The sequence below is a fragment of the Triturus cristatus genome, chromosome 3_1 (genome assembly GCF_964204655.1).
Source record: "Triturus cristatus chromosome 3_1, aTriCri1.1, whole genome shotgun sequence".
NCBI lineage: Eukaryota > Metazoa > Chordata > Amphibia > Caudata > Salamandridae > Triturus > Triturus cristatus.
This window is the reverse complement of record NC_140583.1, coordinates 309,693,109-309,716,896: the sequence shown is the minus strand read 5'-3', so window position 1 is coordinate 309,716,896 and position 23,788 is coordinate 309,693,109. Positions and strand designations below refer to the sequence as shown.

Sequence of the window (23,788 nt, the reverse complement as noted above, 5' to 3'; positions counted from 1 at the left end):
CTGAATAATACTGAGGGGAAATAACAAGGCAGTAATCAGTAGATATGTACCATGAATGAAGTAACTGAATGGGTTCATTGATTAATGCAAGGAGGAGAGCAGGAGTACGTAGAGGAAAAAGAAGCAGGAAAGATGAAGGAAAGAGATGCTGTATTTCATAGAGCAGTGGAAAAAAGAGGAACGGCAAAGTGAATGACAGGAGGAAGGAAATGTAGTGCACAAGCATGTAAACCTTAGCCTCCAGTTAAAGTTGGATAAGAAAAGTTTTGAGTTTCTTTCGGAACTGGAACACATTTTCGATACATCTGAGACGATCAAGTTCCCGAGGGCCAAGGCTGAGGCAGCATCAGAAATTTCCTGAATAGCAGCCCAGAGCTGATTAAATATTGTTGACTCAAGACAGAGGGCCTAATTTACAATTTGGAGTAGAAGTTACTGTGTCGAAATGGCAACGGAGTACCCTCTCTGCCAAACTGAAGGTCCGCCTTCCTCACTGAGAGTCAGACTGACGCACCTTCAGTATGTGGATGACTGCCGAAATGCACATCCCATGGTCCAACAGAGTATGGGCCATCAAAGGTTTCGCCATTTGTCCGCTCGCCATTTTTAGAGCGATCAAACTAACAGGTTTTCACTCTCCATCCCCACTAGGTACAACCTGGCGGTAAGGAGCAGTAAAAACTGGAAAATGCCTCCCACGCCATGGGATAAACTCTCATGATGACTGGGTCATTGCTTTTATAATTTCAAAAACAAAATCCTGCTTTGGGATTTCATTTTAGAAGATTAAAAAACATTGAAAAAAAAGACTTTTAATACATTGACAGGAACTGCCGTGACAATTGTTCCTGCTAAAGCAAAAGCAAGAGATATCAACGGCCGGCAGACATCTCTAAATTTGGCTGGCGGTGTACACTTGGCATAGCGGAAGTAAAGTACTCCACCATGTGGACCGTACATACCATCTGGCGAACTCTGAATGAGACCCGGACCTTTGGTTCTCACATCTTTGAGTCCACCAACATTTTTCAGGGAGTTGTGGAGATAGTTTGATTGTCGTCAGTGGTGGGCCTTGAAGACTATGGACTTTATTTATAGTTTATGAGAGTGGGGACAAGTTCTAAAAATTGGCAGTGCTTCCGCCCCACCAAAGTTTTGGTTCCGCCAGTTTATTTGCAGTCAGTGGAAGCTCTGAGTGTACACTGGCTTCGCCTTCTCTGGTCTGCCGGCACACCAGGTTACAATGACTCATGGCAGGCATGGCTAGAGAAGATGTACAAAGGGCACCAGGCATGGAGAGAAAACTCTGTGTTGGTCCATTTTTATTTATTGAGAAAAACTCCCAGCTTGGGAGTTACTTTTCTCAATTCGAATAAGTTAGCATATTATGCACTTTAAACATGGACCTTGCGCCGCAAACCTTCCTTCAGCGCGGTGGCAGCGACCGCGGCTCCATTCACAGCACAGGTAGGCGGGTACGTCCACTCAGAGTGGGTGGTCCTCTAGAGAGGGGACTCTTTGCTCCCATCGGACCTATGTGTCGACTGCCAGAGCATAAACAATCCGCAATACATTTTTGTTTAAACTTGATAGTAGCCTCCAAAGTCTTGAACACTAGGGTGATATGTTCGAGTTTTCTTGCATCAGAGACTTGCCTGACCATGGACTGAAGAACTGTTATCAGGGGCCCAAGGTTGGCCTTGTTTGTTCCAATCAAAGTAGCATTCTCTACTCGCCGCAATATACAACAAGCACCTGACAGCAAGCCCGATGGCAAGGAGAGCTTTAATCTTGTCATTCACTGCAGTATCGATCTGACAGCAGTTACTATCTGTTCAATATGGGAAGACCTCGTTCAGTGAGTGCTCAGCCAAAAGCCTGTGCAGGTGAAAGTGAGAATCTAATTGACTGAAATTCAGATATGACATTGGATGTCATTCAAACTGTGCTGGAAATGTTCTTCTGTTTTTTTCTGGATTCACTGTCCGAAAATGATGGCACATCTGCTTCTAGGGTTTTGGTGGGCAGGTGTTCAGTGTTCAGATGTCTTGAAATGATAAGATTTGTAAGTGTAGCTAGATATCAGCTGCCCATTGGAGAATAGCATCCGCCGCCTTGAAAATAAGTTATAAGACTGGGCTAAAATGGAACCGCGTGGGACACACCGGGGATGGAGATGAGGTCAGAAGCAGAGCCTAATCCAGCCAGATGCTTTCAATTGGTAAATAATTTGGAGACCCAACAAAGGACTGCACCTTTTTTCACAACAATTGTATTCATTTTCGAAGGTACAAAGTGGGCTAGGCCTGGTAAATACATTACAAATGATGCAGGAATAATACAGTGCTCGGTGTTATCATTCCATAACAAGTTGGCCTTCAGAACACCAGGCTGAATGAGCAACAAACGACACCGAACCCATCTAAATATACATACATGCAGGCTGTTAAAAAGAAAAGAAGAACAAGACTGTGGTATCGGAATGGGGCTTGTGAGTCATCCCTTGGGGTCATGCAAGTCTGAGTGTGGTATAGAGGGTAGGTCGATGCCCCTATATATCGCCCAGCGAGAAAGGACTGCACCTTTGAGGGTTGACCTTTGAGTCTTGAAAGGCGGTGACAGATGCATTGTAGATTTTTAACCTGGTGTGCGATGTGCAACCGGTCGAAGGGATATTTTAAAAGTAGATTCGCTGCATTTTGAACTCCTGAACACTTAATCCATGCCCTAACTTGAGCCCTTGTTGGGTCCATTGATTGGATCTGGTATAGCGCTGGCAGAATAAACACCTTGATGGAGTAGATTTGTCTCTGTGCAAACTCCAAAACAAGGTTACTGAGATGGCACATTTCAGATGATGAGTAGAGGCCGTGCCCAATGCCCTGGTCCGGAGCAGTGTAAGGTTCAGACCACGAGAGAGATGTTTCATGGTCCAGGCTGGTCATTTTAAAGCCCCCTTTACATTGGCTGGCTTGATGACAGTCTTAGTCCCTAGGAACAAAGCTCAGAGAAAGCTAAACCTAGATGGTGAGCAGAGACTGTGCACAAATCCATGGACCAGAAATGGTGCATTACGAAGTTGCCGCCACAAATGAGACATTTCTGGCTCCTAACTGAATTAGTGAATTTAAGACCCTCTTCATATCTGCAAAGCTTGTCATCAATTTAAATCTCTTGAAAGTTTGTTGACTGGTTACTTTAATGAGATGGTCATCAGGAGTGTCAGACTAAATCTGCAAACAAATTCCAAATAAGCTGACATTGTCAGACCCACTAGCAAGAAAACAATAGAACAAAAATCAACCTCAGTCCTTTAGCAGCCGTCTCGCCAGGTGTAACTTAGTTAAGATCCTTGACAAGCGTAGATGGTAGCAGTTGTTCACATGTTTATAGGGAGACTGAAAGCTCTACAATGTGCTCCACTTATATGCATGTGATGAGAGCTCTATGTCTATATGCATTTTATGCCACAGTGTTGTGCACATCTCATATTCATGTACTGCAATCTCCATGGTGTTTGTAGGGTGCACTATTGTACACAGAACACTGCAGTGTGTACATCTAATTTGCCAATCGCAGAATGGTGTGTGTATTACCCAAGTGCAGGGAACTCCATTATATATCCTTCATGTATGTGCTGTGCACCTGACATTCTCATGTGTTAAGAGGTACACAGTGGCAACTAACCTGACTCTGTGCCGAAAGCTGTACAATGTATTCATCTCAATCTCAAGTTCAGAGATTTCCAAGGAGTACACATCATACACTCTTTTTCAGACCACCCATTGAGGTTTCTATCCCATAACCATATGCCAAGCACTCTATGGTGTGTGTATCTCTTATCCATTTGCTGAGAGCACCAGAGTGTGTAAATTGCATTCTATTGTAGACCATCATGGGAGAGACGTCTATGTTGGGCATCGTAAGCAGGGGCGGCTCCTCCATAATGGCGGAGGAGCACCGCCCCCTGCTAAAAATAACAAATAAAATGATAATACAAGCCCTTTGTTATCATTTTATTTGCCTACCTGATCGCCGACGCGAGTGGTTAGAGGTGGGTGTAACCAGGCAATCCCCTATGACAGGCATGGCAGAGGTAGTGGTGGTGGGCACTTACAAGTGTGCATGTCAGTTTGGCCAGCAAAACAGTCATGCTCACTTAGGTTTCTCCAACCCGGCTGATTTGCACAGCAGGGTTGTAGAAACACCACAGACTCCCAGTTACTGTCCGAGCAGCAAATCAGGCCACTCGGACTAATCCTAGTGCTTCTCTCATGCTGGGAATACTATTCCCAGCATAAGAGAAGCGCTGGTATTGGCATCTGGGAGCCTGCACAGTGTGCAGCTGGAGTCGGCCGATCATCATAGAGGAGCGAGGCGGCGTCCGTCGGAGAGGCAGGTAAGTGCAATTTTATTTATTTTAATTATGTTCCATTTTGGTTGTATTCCCCCATCCCATCACTAACAAATGCTAGAAGCCGCCACTGACCATAAGGCGGAGAGATCTATATTGTGTACACCTCATAGCCGTGTACTAAATGCTTCAGAGTGTGTGCATCTTATAATATTGGCTTATAACACTACCGTGTGTCCATAATATATCCTTGTTCTCAGAGCACCAGTTTGTACATTGTCTACCCTTGTGATGAGAACTTCATTGCTGTATGTTATTTATATGCTGTGAGCACCAGTATATTTACCCTCAGGATTGAAGGGGACTTAATCCCCCAATTTACAACGCGCCAGGGGGCACATTTGCACACTTGTTATGTCAGGCCGCGCCCCCTCTAGTGAGTCACAAGATGGCTCGTGCCCAGGAGGGTTCGCGAACCCTCCTCGGTGCTCAGATATCAATATTTTTCTTTTTGCTAATATCTCAAGAACTACTGAACGGATTCATACCATTTAACACAAAGGGCTCTTTCTGAACCAAGACCTACATTTTTGCCAAATTTGGTGTAATTCCGTTCAGCAGTTCGGGCTGTAGCTTTGTCTAAAGTTTCCTATGGAAATTTACATGGGGAAAACGCTTTTTGGGACCCCCTTTTTTTCAGCCACCGCTTGACGAAGCACCCCAAAACTTTCAAGACAGGAGCAGACCAGAGCACCCCACTAGTTTTGAAAATGTCACAACCGGCGCCAAAGTTATTGGGAAAAGAAAAAACGCTTTTTGAATGGAAACAAGGTCCTAACTATAACTACCTACTGGCGACAGCCAGTAGGTGATATATATATCCTTGTGCTGAGAGCCCCATGTTATTTACATCATGTAATATTGTGGTGAGAGCTGCATGATGCATGCTTCACATAGGTAAGGGCTTCTAGCTCCACTAGCCCTCTTACGATCTTCACAATTCTGTCCCTTCATAGTCAGCACTGTGAGGCTAAGTTCGAACCTGGACATTTGAATTGAAGTCCCATAGCCTGCCAACCCGCCCACTGGATGGATGTTTGGGGTGTTACACCCCCCTATCAAATGTATTATTTAATACATAGTTGGGCACAGGAGGTTTCAGTTGGGTATGTTAAGATGTCTGTTCGATTTCACATGGGATTTTTAAATACTCCGACAAAAACACACACACTCGCTCATCTCTGTTTTGAAGGTCTTAACCCCTTCGATGCTGCGCAGATTCCGCCGCTGTGCTGGCGGAATCTTGCGCGGGCGGGGTCATGACGGAATGGTTCCGTCATGAGCACAGCTCAACCGTGGGTCATGACGGAACCATTCCGTCATGAGCACCGAAGGGGTTAAAACATGGTTATCTTACAGAATACTGTGTTTTATGTACCCATCACAATCTGCACTCCCTGCTCTTTCCACTGGCTCTTAAGACCCCCTCATGTACTGCTTCCGATATAATACTTAACATGATATGAAAATCTGACGCCCACTCCCCCGAGCCTTACTGACCAAGCTACGCCCAATCCAGTCCATTCACCTAGATTTCTTACGCTTTATTACAGATACACCTGGAGCATTTCCAAGAGGACTACATGATGCAGAAGGCCCTGCTAGAAGCAGAGGTGAGGAGGCAGGTGGCCAGCGTAACTCACCTGGAAGAGCAACTGAGGGCCAAAGTGGAGCTCAGGAGGGAGACTGCATCACAGGTAAGTTATCAGGGAAAACTACTTGCAAGATGCTAACCCTTGGAAACTTTGAGAGCCACACCTAACTGACCCAACTACAAGGCGGGGGCAGCTATCATTCAGTTTTAATCTCATCTTTCTTCCAACAGAGTAAATAAACCTGGTTAGGAACTTTCCTGTTTCCTTTGTGTATTTAGCATTGAATGATGAAACGTCTAATACTTCCCAGCAAAATAATGGAACATTATTTTTTTAAGTGCTCTATACCATATATCTCCTTTATCAGGGCGTTACAAAAGTGGGGCTGGGAAGAATAATGAAATTGGCAACTAAAGATACAAATTTTCTGTCATTTTGCCCACCCACGGATTTGCTGTCTGAACTCTGAATACTGGGATGCCTCGTTGGTGCTGGAAAAGTCTTGAGTGTGGGAGCCCAGAATATCCAGGGTCAGCTACAGGCTTTTTTCAGCCATTGGTCAAAACAGTGGAAGGGAATAAAGGATGCAAGGGTACTGAGGTTGATTAGCCTAGCTTAATGACACACACCTTCACAGAACTTTAAGAAATGCTCCTTGAGCTGCAATTCCAGAGTATTGTTCCTTGTACATGGAATCTATTGAGCCTAGGCAAGTGGATGTCAAATAGGTTAATGGATACCAACGTTATGCTCATTGTTTGATGGTAGTGATAGAAGCCTTTTGCGCATGGCCAGGGAGATCTCTTTAAATATGAGCTGCTGGATTGGCCAATAGGTTGGGGGTAATATGATCTTTCCACCTTAGATCAAATAGTGTTGTGCACATCTCATATAGTTGGACGCCTGGTTCTGGATTCTTTGAAATTTGCCATTTGACTTCTCGGGAGCTCCATGTAAATGCTGAAACATTAGTCCAGAAAGGATCGCACCCCAACAAGAACCAAAGCAATTCTGGAGAGACAACTGGAAGGAGGAGGATAGTATTTACCAGCTGCGTGAAGTGTAACTGAGAAAACGTTCTTGGTGAATGTATTCACTTAAGGGATGAAGGAGCGGGCATTGTAAAACAGAACACCTATGTTTTATATTTTTGGGATTGGTAATGGTGGTAGGCCCATGGAATAAGCCACATGAAAAGAAGAGGTGATGGGTAAACTCATCTCATGAGCATGATGTCTGTCTTCTGCCATCCGAATCATGAATTTTATCCCCCAGACAAGGCCAAAGACTGACTGGAAGACATTTCTCGAAATGGATAGTCTGCTGTGCTATGAAAACTCTAGCTGCATTTCCAATGTATAGATCAGATTTAGGCTCAATATTACAGTCAGCGTTCAGTGTTTTTGGAGGAAAAGAATTATGATAGCATATTCGTGTTTGTGAGGGACTTAATTCGTGGGAAGTGATGTGTTCATGGTGATAAAAGTAGGGTGGTCAGGTTAGGCCTTGTGTGTGACACATGTTGTATGGTGGGAAGAATTACTTAAACAATAATATGATAATTCTAGATTCTTGGACTAGAACAAACTTGCTGAAGGTGTGTGGGTTGTGGATGCTGGTTTATGGGATGTTGTGATGATGGGAGGATCAGAATGTTTGTGTATCAGATGACCTTAAGACAGCAATCAGACTCCTGTATTCAGTCTGCTGGTGGAGTACAGTCTGTTTCTGCTTGAGACTTATAACAGTGCTGCGAGCACTGCTTTAACCGTCATCCTATGGGTGGAGTTGTCTATAATTAAGTCAGAAATACTAGTTGCCTTTTTAAGGATAAACCATTGATTACTTTGCCTATGATAGAATCTAGACGTGGAAATTGGGAGACATCAACTTCAATCCCAGTCATCATCTCTGTAATTGATGAGGCAGAGTCATTCACACCTTCAAAACATGGCTCTCTGGTCAGTAAGAGGTGATGGGTAGTGAGAAGTCAAAGGGATGCATGCAGGTTGACTTCTGCAAGGCAGGCTGGTCTTTTTGACCTGGCTGAGTTTGAAAGCGCCTGAGGGTGGGTCAAGTTATTTTTCTCTCATTGATGTGTAGATGGGTTAGAATCTTATTATTTTAGGTCGTTGGAAGCTCTGGGTTGACGTTAGTGGTGGTTTAAGCTCTGTTTTTCAGTTCTGCTTGGGCTTGTGTAATTGCTTGGAGCAAGCTACTCTCCAGTAGTTTGACATTAGTCTTAGGATGTTGCACCCTTTAACATAGCCTACAGCATGTTGTAGGGTTAATCGCCATACTGACTTTGGAGGTATATATCATCGGGTCATTTGTCTTTCCATTCTTATAGATGTTTGTGAATTGTAATATACGTTGTGAAATAGATACTAGCTTGGTACAACAGGTGATCATGCTCAGAGGGGTGGTCGAGTTAGCCTTTTTGGAAGTCTGGATCCTTGATGCAACATCCATGGTGTAGAATAGAAAGTGTGTGTTTATTTTCCCCTTTTGGGCAGTAATAGCTGTCAACCTTAATACCTCTAGTTTAGGAGAAATGCATTTTATTTTCCCTCATATTACACATATATAATTGTGTGATAGGTAGGGCCAGTGCTGGTCTGACAGATGGGAGGTTATGATCTCAACAAGGAAATGCACTCTATACTCTTATTTTCCAGGCACCATGAGTGTCTCTGGGCTGCAACAGACCAGTGGAGGTTGAAAGTCTAGGTTTTTGAAGGTGTGGGAGGTGGTGTGGCTGTATTGGCTTCACTTAAGCGGTGATTGACGTGATGAACCACCTAAGTGTGCCTTGTGTTGCAAAAATAGTAAGGCACAGTGATGAATACATATTGCTAGCTGGGGATGGTGAATCCTTGTGAATAAGGGTTTGGGGGTCACCACTGTACAATAATAAACCTTGATGCAGTGAAGCGTGCGTCAGGATAGGTTTTTTAAAGTTAGTGAAGAGGGTCAGTGTTGCAAATCAATCAATGCAGCACTTCCAATAGTAAAGTTAAGCGCTTCAGATTTTTAAATACTTTTCATCTCCAGCCAGCTGTGCAAATAAACACAGAAATAGTCGAACCTCCTCATTTTCTCTGGCTTCGAGGGCTGGGGCTATGGGTTATACGAGCAGGAGCATCTCTGGTGATGTTGATCATCAATTCTGTGCGACAGGGTCTGATGCCTGCTATCTTGAGAATTTGTCTTATTTGAAGACTCATAGTAGTTACTAACCATTTTTGAGGAACAGCTTTTCCAGCTAAGAACATTTCTTAGAAATGTTATCACCTCTTTTGTATTTAGTTTTTCATATAACCAGATTTCCAACCATTGGGAAAATTACTAGTCATGGTAATTGCAGAACATTGGCTAGCGAAGTAATGTGGAAGAAGCCACAAAATCTCTAGCAAATGCATTCCATGGCACTTCAGGAGGATGTACAGAAGTTTGTGGTTCTACATTCATACTTAAAGTCTTGTCTATCAGGTGACAAAGACACATGGCTCACCACCATTTCCATTTCTGCATCCATTCCCAGCCACCAGAACCTTTCTCGCTGTCAATACTGAACAGAAGTTACCAGGCAGGACCAACTTGTCACTCCTGTGTAATATAGCACACTCAATAGACAAATCTTTTCTTGCTTTCCAAAATCCATAAACAAACTTTTTTTCATATTAGCCTTCAACCGATATTCAAGAGTTTAGAGATTCCAAGTATATAATGTGTTTATCGTTCTACTTATGCCAATATGGCTAGCAGAGGTTTGCGGTCTACAATGATAATGCTCTGTTGCCCATGTATGAAGAAGTTCCGTTCAGATGAGACTGACCCAAAAGCAATGGTGTGCCTGTTCATGCCAACCATTTGTCTTCCAACATCTCTAAGGCCACAGGCTCGTGCATCTATAGTTATAAGGCATGGCAAGGAAGAATTAAATGGTTGTAGAGATGGAGCTGAAAAAATCTTTTGTTGCACACTTTCAAAACTATCTTATTGCTGCTCATACCTTGTAAACTCCACTCCCTAGTTAAGCACTTCTCTGAGGGATAAGAGCCTTATTATGACCATGGTAGGCCACAGTGGCAGTGCGGGCACCGGCAGCCGACTGCCCCATTACGACTTGGGCGATCACACCACATTGGCACCACCGCAACTGCCAGGGATGAGAGATCCCTGGTGGTTTTGCAGCAGTCTTGAAGGCGCAATATCCTTGCGGACCGGCAAAGCTTATTGTGAGTTTCCTCTCCACCACGGTTTTCATGGGGGGGGGGGAGCAGGCCATGTAAAGTGTGGCAGAGAGGAAATAAAGTAAAGGGCCCCCTGTTACTTCTGCATGAGGGGATTAATGCAGTGGAACACATGGTGTGCCCCCCTGTCTGCATGCACCCCCAGTACCCGCAGGGCATGGACTCGACAGTCCATGCCCTGCAGGAACGTGCAATGGCGTTCCCATGGTGGTGTCTGATACGGCTCTCCTACGAGCCTTTAAACAGGCACCACTGTGGGCCACTTGACCTGGATTCCAGTAGGAATCCGGCAGATCTAATTATGGCTTTGGTGGAACAGGGCGCTGGTGTAGCGGCCCGCTCCCACACTGCCAAAGTCATAATGTGGTGTTAAATTCAGGTATAATGTTAGCTTAGCTTTCAAAGCGCCCTCTTAAATGAAGCTCACCTGCCTATGGCTTGTGATGTATCACTTACAGCAGAGACCAGACTGGACTTAGGTTTAACAATTTTCTCAGCTATTACATGAGCCAAGTACTCAACTATTTCATTAAACAATATCCCTTTCGTGACATATGCACCCTCTATCACAATACACCCTGCCCAACTTATTGCACCCACTCTGTCTTGCAGAATTCACTGTTCCAAACTAAATGCACTCTGTCGGTCTTTCAGAATACACCTTTCCCAACTCCATGCACTCACTCTGTCTTTCAGAATACACCTTTCCCAACTCCATGCACTCACTGTCTTTCAGAATACACCTTACCTAACTCCATGCACTCACTCTGTCTTTCAGAATACACCTTTCCCAACTCCATGCACTCACTCTGTCTTTCAGAATACACCTTTCCCAACTCCATGCACTCACTGTCTTTCAGAATACACCTTTCCCAACTCCATGCACTCACTCTGTCTTTCAGAATACACCTTTCCCAACTCCATGCACTCACTCTGTCTTTCAGAATACACCTTTCCCAACTCCATGCACTCACTGTCTTTCAGAATACACCTTTCCCAACTCCATGCACTCACTCTGTCTTTCAGAATACACCTTACCTAACTCCATGCACTCACTCTGTCTTTCAGAATACACCTTTCCCAACTCCATGCACTCACTCTGTCTTTCAGAATACACCTTTCCCAACTCCATGCACTCACTCTGTCTTTCAGAATACACCTTTCCCAACTCCATGCACTCACTGTCTTTCAGAATACACCTTTCCCAACTCCATGCACTCACTGTCTTTCAGAATACACCTTACCTAACTCCATGCACTCACTCTGTCTTTCAGAATACAGTACACCTTTCCTAACTCCATGCACGCACTCAGAATGCTCAGCACTGTTGACGCCGTGTGATTACATTCAATAAGATTCTCCACATAAACCAGAATGTCCTCTAGGGCACCTTCATTTCCGCACCTCTTCCGAGAGAGGGGGGTTATGCATCGAAAGTAAGGGGCGCATTCCCGAATGTCATTAGAGGAGGCAAAATGCACCTTTAGGGCTCGTAAAAGTACTTGGGGGCCGGGAGTCTCTGTGGAGCTTTACTTGACGGTAAACAGCTTTTCATGTAAATGTTAACTATATCTGAGCTCCCTTGGGTGAGAGCATCTCCAGTAGGCAGCCTCCACCAAGCTGCTGGCGCTCAGACTGTATTAGTCAAAACGTATCTCACCTTTCCATATGCGTGCTGTGAAAATAACGCTCCTAGGACTGTGCATGCCACAGTCACTTTACCAAAACCGTGGTTGGATTTGTGTATCTAAAATCACATCCAGCTCACTATTTTTATACAGCTGTTGGAGATAGAAAAACGCTAAAGTATACAAAACAAATGTGTCGGCAAAAGAGAGGACCGTGAAAATGACTCAAAAGTATCATAGCTAAGTACGAGTGAAGCAGAAAGAGAAGTGTATGATATAAAATGTCACCTTTGCAAGACAGTTGCTTGACAGTGGGAAACTTCTACTTTAATGATTAAATTAAACTTTATTTCGAATTGTTCTCCTACTATTTAAAAAGAAAAAATATATATATATATATATATATATATATATATATATATATATATATATATATATATATATATATATATTCTATATAGATATATATATATATAGATATATATTTGGAAAACAGACTAGAAGTATATAAAATGTTAAAAATGAAAACGGAAACAAATGGAAAAAAAATGAAAAAAGAAGGAAGAGAAAAAATGTTACGTTGTTTAGAAATATAAAAACATAAATGCAATAAGATTTCCTTTCAATGTGATGAAGTGAATCACTAATGGCGGGGAATTTTGGTCAAAAGAAAACAAAGAAATGTATCGCTCTAGTGGCCACCAAGGGTTATTGACACGGAAGAGGGACAGGCAATAAAAGGTATGCAATGTCGAACCACAGTGACCCAGTGGAAGGCAATTTGCCGAAATGCGTAGGCCCGAGATTGTAAACAGAGGGACTTTATAATGCCAATTCTTTAAGCCAAATAAATATGCATTTTTAAAACTGACCTGGAAGTTAGAGTCAGAGCTGGCGTTTGTTGGACGGTTGCCGCCAGTGCTTTAAATGGACCGGTACTCACCGGTACTGAGTACCGGCACGTCTTAAATTTATCACTGTGAGTACCGGCACTTCTCTGCTGCCTTGGAGAGTACCGGTACTCATGACAAGGTAGGTTTAGTGGCTGTGAGTGCTGGTGAGCAGGAGTGGAACTTGTCTCTGGCAGCAAAGGCGCCGGTTCTGTCTCCCGTCCCCGATCTGAGCCCCAGCTGAGCTATTCAGCAGGGCGCAGTTGCATAATGTTCGGTGCTCACCATCACGCTGTGCTTGACAAAGCAGGGTCGAGATTCATTTTACCTGCTAGCGTGCACGTGTGATTTTCAAAGCACAGCACTTCAGGTAGGGTAAAGTCCCTGCAGGATAATACTTTAAACATAAACATTTTATCAGGGGCAAGGGCGGATTCTCACACTTCCCGTACTTTCTCTGGATCAGAGGGTTCATGCGCAGACAATGCGATCGAAGAGGCCCTGAGCTTTCTGCAGTGAGGCACCTACCTTCCTAACGCCACATGCCTCAATTACCGGGTCTGTGCATAGAAGGCTTTATTATGCCAAAGAAGCTGAAAACTAGCGCCGCCAACCCTGTGTTTTCCACACATTCCTAGCACTTTCCTTTAGATGCGCCTGGCTCCCTTCTTGCTCTGTCACACTGTTGTGGAGGAGCCATGTCCGGGTCGGCGCCTAGGCTGTGGCAGGATGTTGCATTTCCTGCCTGCCAGCCGGGGCCCAGGGCACCCAGGAATTCCCCTGCCCGCTGTTCCAGAATCCATCACCTGCTCACCTTCTCCTGACCTGGACTGTGCTATTGCTGTGCCTAGCAGAGCCCAACTTCTGCCCCAGACTCACCACGCCAGCACTACCTTTTGTCTAAACTAGCAGTTTTGCCGATTTATTAGTAGTGCCAAGTGTTTAACATCCCTGCTTGACAGTGACACTACGAAGCAGCACCCTTTTTTTCAGCATAGTTGGACTTGCTAAGTCAGAGATGTCATGTGATTATTGTTCCAGCTGGAGAGAGGTCAGAGTCTTCTCTACTGACAGTTTTCACTCTGACCATTAAGTAGTGTAGAGAGTTAATATGCCTCCTTCAAAAAAGCATATTGTATTGTACTGTATTGTATGTGGATAGCTCAGTGGGTTGCTGCTTTTGTCACAGAGAGCCCTTCGTTACATGTGGTTCAGCCGCACCTGAAGCTAAGGTTGGGGTGGAGGGTGCTGATTTTTTTAGAAATTGAATAATAGCTTCAAAAGAACCTACTACAGAGTTTGACTTCCTTGTCGCTTAAATGAGTGTGATTTCTGATATTTGTCTATTTCCATTGACTTCATACCATGATTATGCTCGCAAGAAAGTGCCACTTTAAGTGTTACACATCTAGTTGTTGCCTGACTCTCGTAAATCCACTGAATCTATGAAAATGTCACACATAAGCAATCTGAAACATTAGCAGCTATACTCAAATGGATGTCTTTTCTGGTATTTATATGATTCCCTCGCCTTCATTGCTTAATTTTGCTAGTGAGAAAGTGTCACGCATAGTCGTTGAAATGTCACTCATAATTACAATGAAAATATGAAAATGTCACAAAGCAGACTGAAACCTTGGCAGCTATTGGGTCCATTCAGGCCCTGTGCTGTCAACCACATTCACACTATCCTCTGCATTTGCACAAACACAGCAATCAAGGCAGTCCCCTGGCAGTGGCAATTAAAAAAGCCATGGTGAAGAGTATAACATGGCTTTTAACATACCGGAGTCTTTTGTGTGTCTGCTTATGTTTGTGTATTTGCCTACATTTGTATGCCTGTTTTTTGTAAGAAAAATGGGTGGCACTTTGTGTGTACATGTCTGCTCGGTGACTAAGGTTAATAAATAACATAGTAGAGAGGGTTAGTGGGTGAGTGAGTGAGTGGATAGATGAGTAAGCAAGGGTGGATGTATGAATGGATGGATGAGTGGATGGATGAGTGAGTGAATGGATGGATGGGTGAAAGAGGGTGGATGATTGGATAAAAGGGCGGATATGGGTGGATAAGTGAAAGATTGGATGGATGGATGGATGAATGAAAGGGAGGGGGGATGGATGAAAAGGTGGATGATGGATGAGTGAAAGGATGGATTAGGTGAAAGGGTGGATGGAATGAAAGGGTGGATGGTATAAAGGAGTGAAAGGGTTGATGAATAGATGAGAGAAAGGATTGATGGATGAGCGAAAGGGTGGCTAAAGAGATGTATGAGTGAAATGATGAATGGATAGGTCTAAAGATGGATGGATAGATTTGGATATGAAGGTTGGACATACGGAATGGTGAAAAACTGAATGATGGATGAAAAACTGAATAGACAACAGAATGTAAAGAGTAAATGGTGGACATCAGCAGGTAAATGGTAGGATGAAGGGATAGATCGATGGAAGAGACAAGAGATATCTTCTGGGGAGGGTCATGATGATTTGCTTCATTTGCTTGGTGCCATAAGAGCTTTGGTTCGAAGTGGGGTTATTTTCAGTTTCTTCCTACTCACATGCCCAAAAAAATATAGTATTGTGCCAAACAACAGCATTTAACAGTATGGCATTAAGAAGGTGCAACTATTGCAAAAAAAGGAAATGTTAACATATCGCATTTCTCTTTCATTTTGTGTAATGAGTTAACCTGCTTTGTTTATATATACACACAATTATGTGTTTTGTTGTGTGCTGCAACTATTATAGAAGTCGTTGAGTATCATTTTGTCTTGCCCTTAGCCCCGCCTCTGGCCCCGCCCACTCACTACACCTCTAGCTCATTTTAATGAGTACCTGCACTTCTTTTTTCCCATTTAAAGCACTGCGCGATTGGATATATATATATTTGTAGTGTAGGGGGTCATGCTGGGGTAGTGTTTTAGGGTTTAGGGTAGTGCAGTGGTTAGTGTACGGGGTAGTGTTTTAGGGTTTACGGTAGTGCAGTGGTGTTTGTGTAGTGTAGGGGGTCATGCTGGGGGTAGTATTTTAGGGTAAAGGGTAGTGCAGTGGTGTTTGTGTAGTGTAGGGGGTCGTGCTGGGAGTAGATTTAGGGTTTAGGGTAGTGCAGTGATGTTTGGGTACTGTAGGGGGTCATGCTGGGGTAGTGTTTTAGGGTTTAGGGTAGTGCAGAGGTTTTTGGGTAGTGTAGGGGGTCATGCTGAGGTAGTGTTTTAGGGTTTAGGGTAGCACAGAGGTGTTTGGGTAGTGTAGGGGGTCGTGCTGGGGGTAGTGTTTTAGGGTAGCGCAGTGGTGTTTGGGTAGTGTAGGGGGTCGTGCTGGGGGTAGTGTTTTAGGGTTTAGGGAAGCGCAGTGGTGTTTGTGTAGTGTAGGGGGTCGTGCTGGGGTAGTGTTTTAGGGTTTAGTGTAGCACAGTGGTGTTTTTCTAGTGTAGGGGTCGTGCTGGGGCTAGTGTTTTAGGGTTTAGGGTAGTGCAGTGGTGTTTGTGTAGTGTAGGGAGTCGTGCTGGGGGTAGATATAGGGTTTAGGGTAGTGCAGTGGTGTTTGTGTAGTATAGGGGGTCATGCTGGGGTAGTGTTTTAGGGTTTAGTGTAGCACAGTGGTGTTTGGGTAGTGTAGGGGTCGTGCTGGGGGTAGTGTTTTAGGGTAGTGCAGTGGTGTTTGTGTAGTGTAGGGGTCGTGCTGGGGCTAGTGTTTTAGGGTTTAGGGTAGTGCAGTGGTGTTTGTGTAGTGTAGGGGGTCGTGCTGGGGTAGTGTTTTAGGGTTTAGGGTAGAGCAATGGTGTTTGGGTAGTGTAGGGGGTCATGCTGGGGGTAGTGTTTTAGGGTTTAGGGTAGCGCAGTGGTGTTTGGGTAGTGTAGGGGGTCATGCCGGAGGTAGTGTTTTAGGGTTTAGGGTAGCGCAGTGATGTTTGGGTAGTGTAGGGGGTCGTGCCGGGGGTAGTGTATTAGGGTTTAGGGTAGTGCAATGGTGTTTGTGTAGTGTAGGGGTAGTGCTGGGGGTAGTGTTTTAGGGTTTAGGGCAGTGCACTGGTGTTTATGTAGTGTAGGGGATCGTGCTGGGGGTAGTGTTTTAGGGTTTAGGGTAGTGCAGTGGTGTTTGGGTAGTGTAGGGGGTCGTGCTGGGGGTAGTGTTTTAGGGTTTTGGCTAGTGCAGTGGTGTTTGGGTAGTGTAGGGGTCGTGCTGGGGGTAGTGTTTTAGGGTTTAGGGTGGTGCAGTGGTGTTTGGGTAGTGTAGGGGGTCGTGCTGGGGGTAGATTTAGGGTTTAGGGTAGTGCAGTGGTGTTTGTGTAGTGTAGGGGGTCGTGCTGGGGTAGTGGTTTAGGGTAGTGCAGTGGTGTTTGGGTAGTGTAGTGGTCGTGCTGGGGGTAGATCTAGGGTTTAGGCTAGTACAGTGGTGTTTGGGTAGTGTAGGGGGTCGTGCTGAGGTAGTGTTTTAGTGTTTAGGGTAGCGCAGTGGTGTTTGGGTAGTGTAGGGGGTCATGCTGGGGATAGTGCTTTAGGGTTAAGGGAAGCGCAGTGGTGTTTCTGTTCTGTAGGGGGTAGTGTTTTAGGGTTTAGGGTAGTGCAGTGGTGGTTGTGTAGTGTGGGGGTCGTGCTGGGGTAGTGTTTTAGGGTTTAGGGTAGTGCAGTGGTGTTTGGGTAGTGTAGGGGGTAGTGCTCGCCAGGGAGTTAACTGGAAGTCTACTGCTTGTATTGAAAGGGATTGTTCAGTCTGCATGTCAGAATTTTCTAATTAAATAGAAGAGGATTTGAGATCTCTCTTATAACATGCCCTAATTTTTCTTTCTACAGCACTAACCATAATTTCTACCCCCTCATTTTTTTCCTTTTTAAATTAAAAGTTTTAAGTGTTACCAATTTATTCCAATCAAGATGGCTTCAGGTGTGCCATAAGTTTGTCATAGTAAGACTGTTAGCGCTCTAGTTGTTCTTTAGAGCACTCTGGGAAGCTGTAATAGAACACAAAGGAATCAACTGACAGGCTGCTCCTGTTGAAATATAGCAGGAAGATATTTGAGATCTCACTTAAAACATGTCCTAATTTTTCTTTCTACAGCACTAACCATAATTTCTATGACAAAATGAACCCCATCATTTTGTTCCTTTTTTAATTAAATGTTTTAAGTGTTACCAGTTTATTCCAATCAAGATGGCTTCAGGTGTGCCATAATTTTGTCATAAGTAAGACTGTTAGCACTCTAGTTGTTCTTTAGACCACTCTGGGAAGCTGCAGTAGAACACAAAGGAATCAACTGACAGTCTCTGCCCTTGTTGGATGTACATGTTTTACTGAGAATGTCAGACTTCATTCTCACATGACTGAGAAAGATAATGTGAATTTACAGAAAATATGCTCTCATTTTAGCTTCTGGAGCACCTACCAAACCTCTATGGGACAAGCATGAGAAAATAGTTTTCTCTCAAACATGATTCATGATATCCCAGCAGAAGGTTTTTCACAAGGTAAATTCAACGTAGAACACACCACAATTCCTAAAATTATTATGGTACAATGAACAAATGAATTCTAATGTAACTAAAGTCTGTAATTACCTTTTTATAGTTCTCCTTTTGGTGACCCTCAAAACCTTCTACTCACTACAATTCAGTTCAATAGGGTGCTATCTTGTATATTGGTCCTTAGATGGCTGTCAGCAATTCCAGGATGAAGTGCTGACAGCCAATCAGATCTCACGATGAGACGTGTCATCCAGATATCGATATTTTTTCTTTTTATAATTTCTCATGAACTACTGAACGGATTTACACCATTTAACAAGAAGGGCTACCTCTTTGCCAAATTTGGGGTAATTCCGTTCAGCAGTTCGGGCTGTAGCCGTGGCTAAAGTTTCCTATGGAAAATTGCATGGGGAAAACACGTTTTGGGACCCCCCTTTTTTCTCGGCCCCCGCTTGCCGAATCACCCCAAAACCTTCAGGATAGGAGCGGACAGGAGCGCCCCACGCATGCTCTTTGCGTCTCGGCTGTCTTGGCAGCCTTTATCAACCTGAATAAGCTCATTTTAAATTTGCACTCTTGAACTTTTAAATACTGCCCACAGGTGTTGCTTTGCACTACGTAAGTTTTGTCATTAAAGGCATATTCCTCGTTATCAGCAAACGCTTGTAGAAATGCAGTATAATAAAGTTATTTCGTTTTTGAATCAGCAGTCTTTATTGATACTGATGTTAAAAGGTCACCTCCTTTGCTGGCAGCAAACACGTTGATTTATGAAAAGATTCCATTTGTACACTCATTCCCACTGTTGACAGGCGATTCATCTCCCATGAGTAACAATAGTGAGGAATTTATTCTTCAAATTATTCCTTATTTTCCATTTTAGATGGTAGCATGCATTTGTATATGAATGACAGGTAATTTTTATACATGGGTGCATATATCCATTATCGCACTATTATTTGCTTTACACATTCCCAGATAAGTACTGGTGTGTGCTGCTGTTGTCTCCACAATTCATTCACAATCCCGGCTAAGTGCCATAATTTTCTACTCACTATCACAAGACACACATTCTAATTCCTTAGTGGACAGTAAAAACTGAATCATTTGATCATTAGTAGTGCCTTATTACCCTAGTAATAAGCTCCTCCGCGATATATTGATTGCGAGACGTGTTTTACTTCTGAATTCATGTTTCCGGCTAAGTGCCCACTGTATCATAACAAATATTCTAAGTGGTTAATGGAAACTCATTAACTTAGTTCTTGATGACATAATTCAACCTGTTATTACCACATATTAATTTTTATTTTAAGAGCTCCTTACATAGTATGTTGATAATATGATTTTGTTATGTCCAATACCTCAGATTAAAGATGCACATACAGTTCCTCATCCCCATTCAACCCGGAAGGTTGTTTGGTTCTGAACTAGATGAAGCTAGATTCCAATTGTCTCAATTTTAATGTTCTGTCTCCACCTCTTTCATTCGGTAGTATTGTGGCCATCCCCCAATAGGTCATTTGTTGCCAGTGGTATCCATGATGTGTCAACGTATTTCCTCATTGCATAGTTCATGTCGATATTATGCTCTAAAATTCTTTTTTTAAGTGGGCAGATTGTGCTGCCTAAATATCTCAGGACTCATTTACATTCTAGCATGTAAACCAAATATGTTGTGTCATAATTGATTTTCCCATCAATCCCAAATGTTCTTCCTTTAAAATCCTTGATTTCCTTAACATTTTTACCTTTTTGGCACGCTTTACATTCCTTACATTTGGTAAATCCATCTTGGTGGTGTTGTAGCCATGATGCAATTTTCGGCATTGTGAAGTGAGTATGTACCAGTTTATCATTCAAAGAGGGGGCTCTTCTGTATGTCACATGCAGTCTGTCTCCTAGTTTGTATCCAATATCTGGATCTTTTTTTAAAATGTCCCAATGTTTATTCATATTTTTCATTATTTGTTGATTCTCCTTACTGTATCTCAATATTAGCCTGATCTTTTGAATATCTTTTTCTGTCTGCGCTTTATTTCTCTTTGTCTTTACTAAGGTTTGTGCTTGAGTGATGCTCTTCGGTCTTTTCTTGCCCTCCTCGATATCAGATCGCTAATATCCTTTATATCCTTGTTTCAAGAATTTACTTTCAGTCTCCTTATTTCTTATCTGTTCTTTTTTCATCTGAGCAATTTCTTTTTATCATTAAAGATTCACCATACGGTTAAGGGTGGGCGGAGCTGGCGTAGTGCCTCTACGCGTAGCTCCACGTAGTTTGAAAAAAACTCGATGGAGCTACACTTTGCTAAGCTCCCTCCCAAATTCTTTAAAAACAATTAAAAAAGGCACTTACCTGCGTGTCTGCCATCTTCCCTGCCTGGCCGCTCGCTTTCCTGCTCCTCGCGTCCTTTTCATTGGAAAAAAACACTATGGTGTACGTAGTAGCGTTTTTTTAAATGAAGGACATGAGAGGAGCAGGAAGGTGAGCAGTCAGGCAGGGGAGGCGGCAGACACACAGGTAAGTGCCTTCTTTTTTAATTTTTAAAGAATTTGGGAGGGGGTAGGGATCGGCTAACTCCGCTCCACCACGGAGGCGGAGTTTTGCCTACCTCCGCATTTGCAATGGAGCGCGGAGTAGGCAAATCTCTGCAAACTCCACTCGCTGAGAGGAGTTACTGGCCCAGGGTTACATACTGTATACTTCTTTTTAGAGTTTTTGGATGGAAGCTTGATCCATGCAGTATGCTATTTGTTGCAGTTGGTTTCCGATAGACCGTAGTTCTTATGTTGCTCTATGTACACTTGTACATCTAAGAATTGGACCATTTTGGTGCTACTATTGCATGTGAACTACACACCTCTATCATTATTATTTAACAGGTTGAAGTATTCCATGAACTCGTCTATCGTACCATTCCATATTTTAAAAAGGTCATCGATAAACCTCAACCACTGCATGATTTTTTCCATGTACTGATCCTTTCCCTCTCCCCAAGCTACAGTTTTCTCCCACCAGCCCATTGTGAGATTTGCGTAGCCTGGAGAGAAGGAAACTCCCATTGCAGTTCCATATTTGACATTATATTTGACAATCAAATAGGAATATATCATTCCTCAAACATATTTCCACCATTTCCATTATCATTCTTGACTGTTCCAAGTATCTTATGTCTTTTTGGCACATAAAATATTTGATAGCATTGAGTCCGATTTCATAGCTTATGGACGTGTTTAATGATACTACGTCCACTGTAACTAAAAGATATCCATCTTGCCACTGGATATCTTCCAAAATTCATAAAAAGTCTCCAGTTGCTTTAATGTATGAATTTAATGATGTTACCATTGGAGCCAGAACATGATCTACATACTTTGAGATGGATTCATATAATCCTCCACAACATGATATTATTGGTCTTCCAGGAGGATTATTTAATGTCTTGTGGACTTTGGGAAGGAAGTACATTTTGGGACTGATTGGACTTTTGTTTTTCAAAAATGTCGCTTCCTCTTCCTTCAACAGACCCTTCTTCTGCCATGATTTGATTTCTTGTTTAGAGCTAATATTAGTTAATTAATTGGGTTTTGTTTCAATCTTTTATAGTTGCTGGACACATTCAATTGTCTCAGTGCCTCTCTTTTGTACTGAGCTTTGTCCATTATTACAAAGTTTCCACCCTTATCTGCTGGTTTAATTTCGATTTCTTGGTTATTTATCAATTTTTGTAGGGCTTGTCTCTCTGCTTTTGTTAGATTCTCCTTCCAATTTGGATGTATGTTATTATTCAGCATTTCCAAGTCAGCTATGACCAATTCTTGATACAGATGAATTCTGTCACCTGTATTTAGTATTGGACAAAACTTGGATTGTGATCTATGGTCTGTGTGTTCATGTCCTATGGTATTTATTTCTAATTCCTTTAGTATCTGTGTATTGGGCATCACCTCATCATCTGGATTCAAAACAAGATCATACACATTCTTTAAATCATGTATTTGATCGATGGATAGTTTAACATTGGGAGTTCTTATATTCGGATCAGGGGGCGGTTGTATACCTTTCTTTTGCCAAAAACTTTGCTAATTGTAGTTTCCATATATATTTATATGGGTCAATTCGTTTTTCCACATAGTCGTAATGCTTTTCCGGACAGAATGTTAATCCTTTGTTTGAGACTTTTTGTTGATTTTCAGTCAGTGTGTATTGTGATAGATTAATTATCAAATCTTTTTCTATGTCCGAGTCAGCTTCTGATTCTATTTCTTCTGTCTGTTGCGTAGGGGGTATTTGCTTGTGTTTTCTTGTTCCCCGGCTGACTGATTTTCCTTGCCCCATCCTCGTCCATGCCCTCTCCCTTGCCCTCCTGCATTCCCTGGTCATTGGTCTATATAGAGGAGTATCCTCTCCTCTAAAAAAGTGGTTTTCTTCATGGCTGTTGCAGTGCCTTCTCCCTCACTTAGATCAGCATCTGATTCGCTGGTAGTGGAATCAGATTCATTCCTTTTTGCAATTGTTGTTTTAAAGTTGCAAATCTTTTGGCAAAGGTGAATATTTTACCAAATTCATAATCCCCTTTATCCGGTCTAAATTTTCGTTGTCTTCTTTCCTCAATTTCTTTTTCATACTTGTTAAGTCTGGTTTCCATCTCTTTTCTGTATTTTCTTTTTTCTTCATTATCTTCTAGGGAATGGATCGGTGTTTCTATGTTGTTTATCACTTTATGTATAGCATCCAGATCTATCTTTGCAAATTTGAAGATGATTTGCATCATTGTTCTGGAACACTGCATGTTGTTTCTGCCCCACTCTTCCAGCATTTCCGGTTTTGTATTAGGGTAGTTCAGTAATGTAAAATTCTTAGGCCTCTGGGCACTCAATCTACTTCAGTATATTTCTCCTTAGTGATTACTTCCCAACCTTTGTTAATTTCTTTTCTCATTAATCTTTCTAGATGAACAAATAGTTATGTGTATATATATCTATATCTATCTATCTATCTATCTATCTATCTATCTATCTATCTATTCTAATACAACTTGGGTTACAGGTAACATTGCCCGGCGCCACCAATCTCAGACACTGGTCCCCACCAGTGCAATTATATATTCAACACAAACGAATCTGAGATAGCTTCATATTACAAGCAAAGAAACAATATAGGAGTCTTCTTATGTATTCATCTTCTGATGTTTATTCTTATTTTCTTTGTAGAGATTTACATATAAGAATCACAGTAATGCCTTCTTTTTCCTTTATGTTCAGATTTACATACAAGTATCACAGTAAAGCCCTTTCCAAATCATAAACACATCATCTATAAATCTACCCCAGTAGATAATATTTTCCTCAAATTCACTTCGCCTCCAAGCATGTTCTCTTTCATAATGTCCCATAAATAAATTAGCATATGAAGGTGTGAATTACGCACCCATTGCTGTACCTGTTATTTGATGAAACAAATCACCTCTATAAAAAAAGAAGTTGTTTGTAAGAACCAAGTGTAGAAGCTCTAGTATCATATTAGAGTGTTGAAGATAGCT

The 23,788-nt window shown here is 42.6% G+C and overlaps 1 protein-coding gene across 1 annotated transcript in view; it reads left to right on the top strand.

Annotated features, from left to right (window-relative positions):
• The window catches only part of LOC146860159 (uncharacterized), a 330,246-nt gene that overhangs the window by 129,399 nt on the left and 177,059 nt on the right, over window positions 1-23,788 (top strand). The window contains exon 10 of the mRNA XM_085646318.1: window positions 5,968-6,111. Coding sequence (XP_085502444.1) covers window positions 5,968-6,111 — 144 coding nt within the window. The remainder of the gene's footprint in view (window positions 1-5,967; window positions 6,112-23,788) is intronic.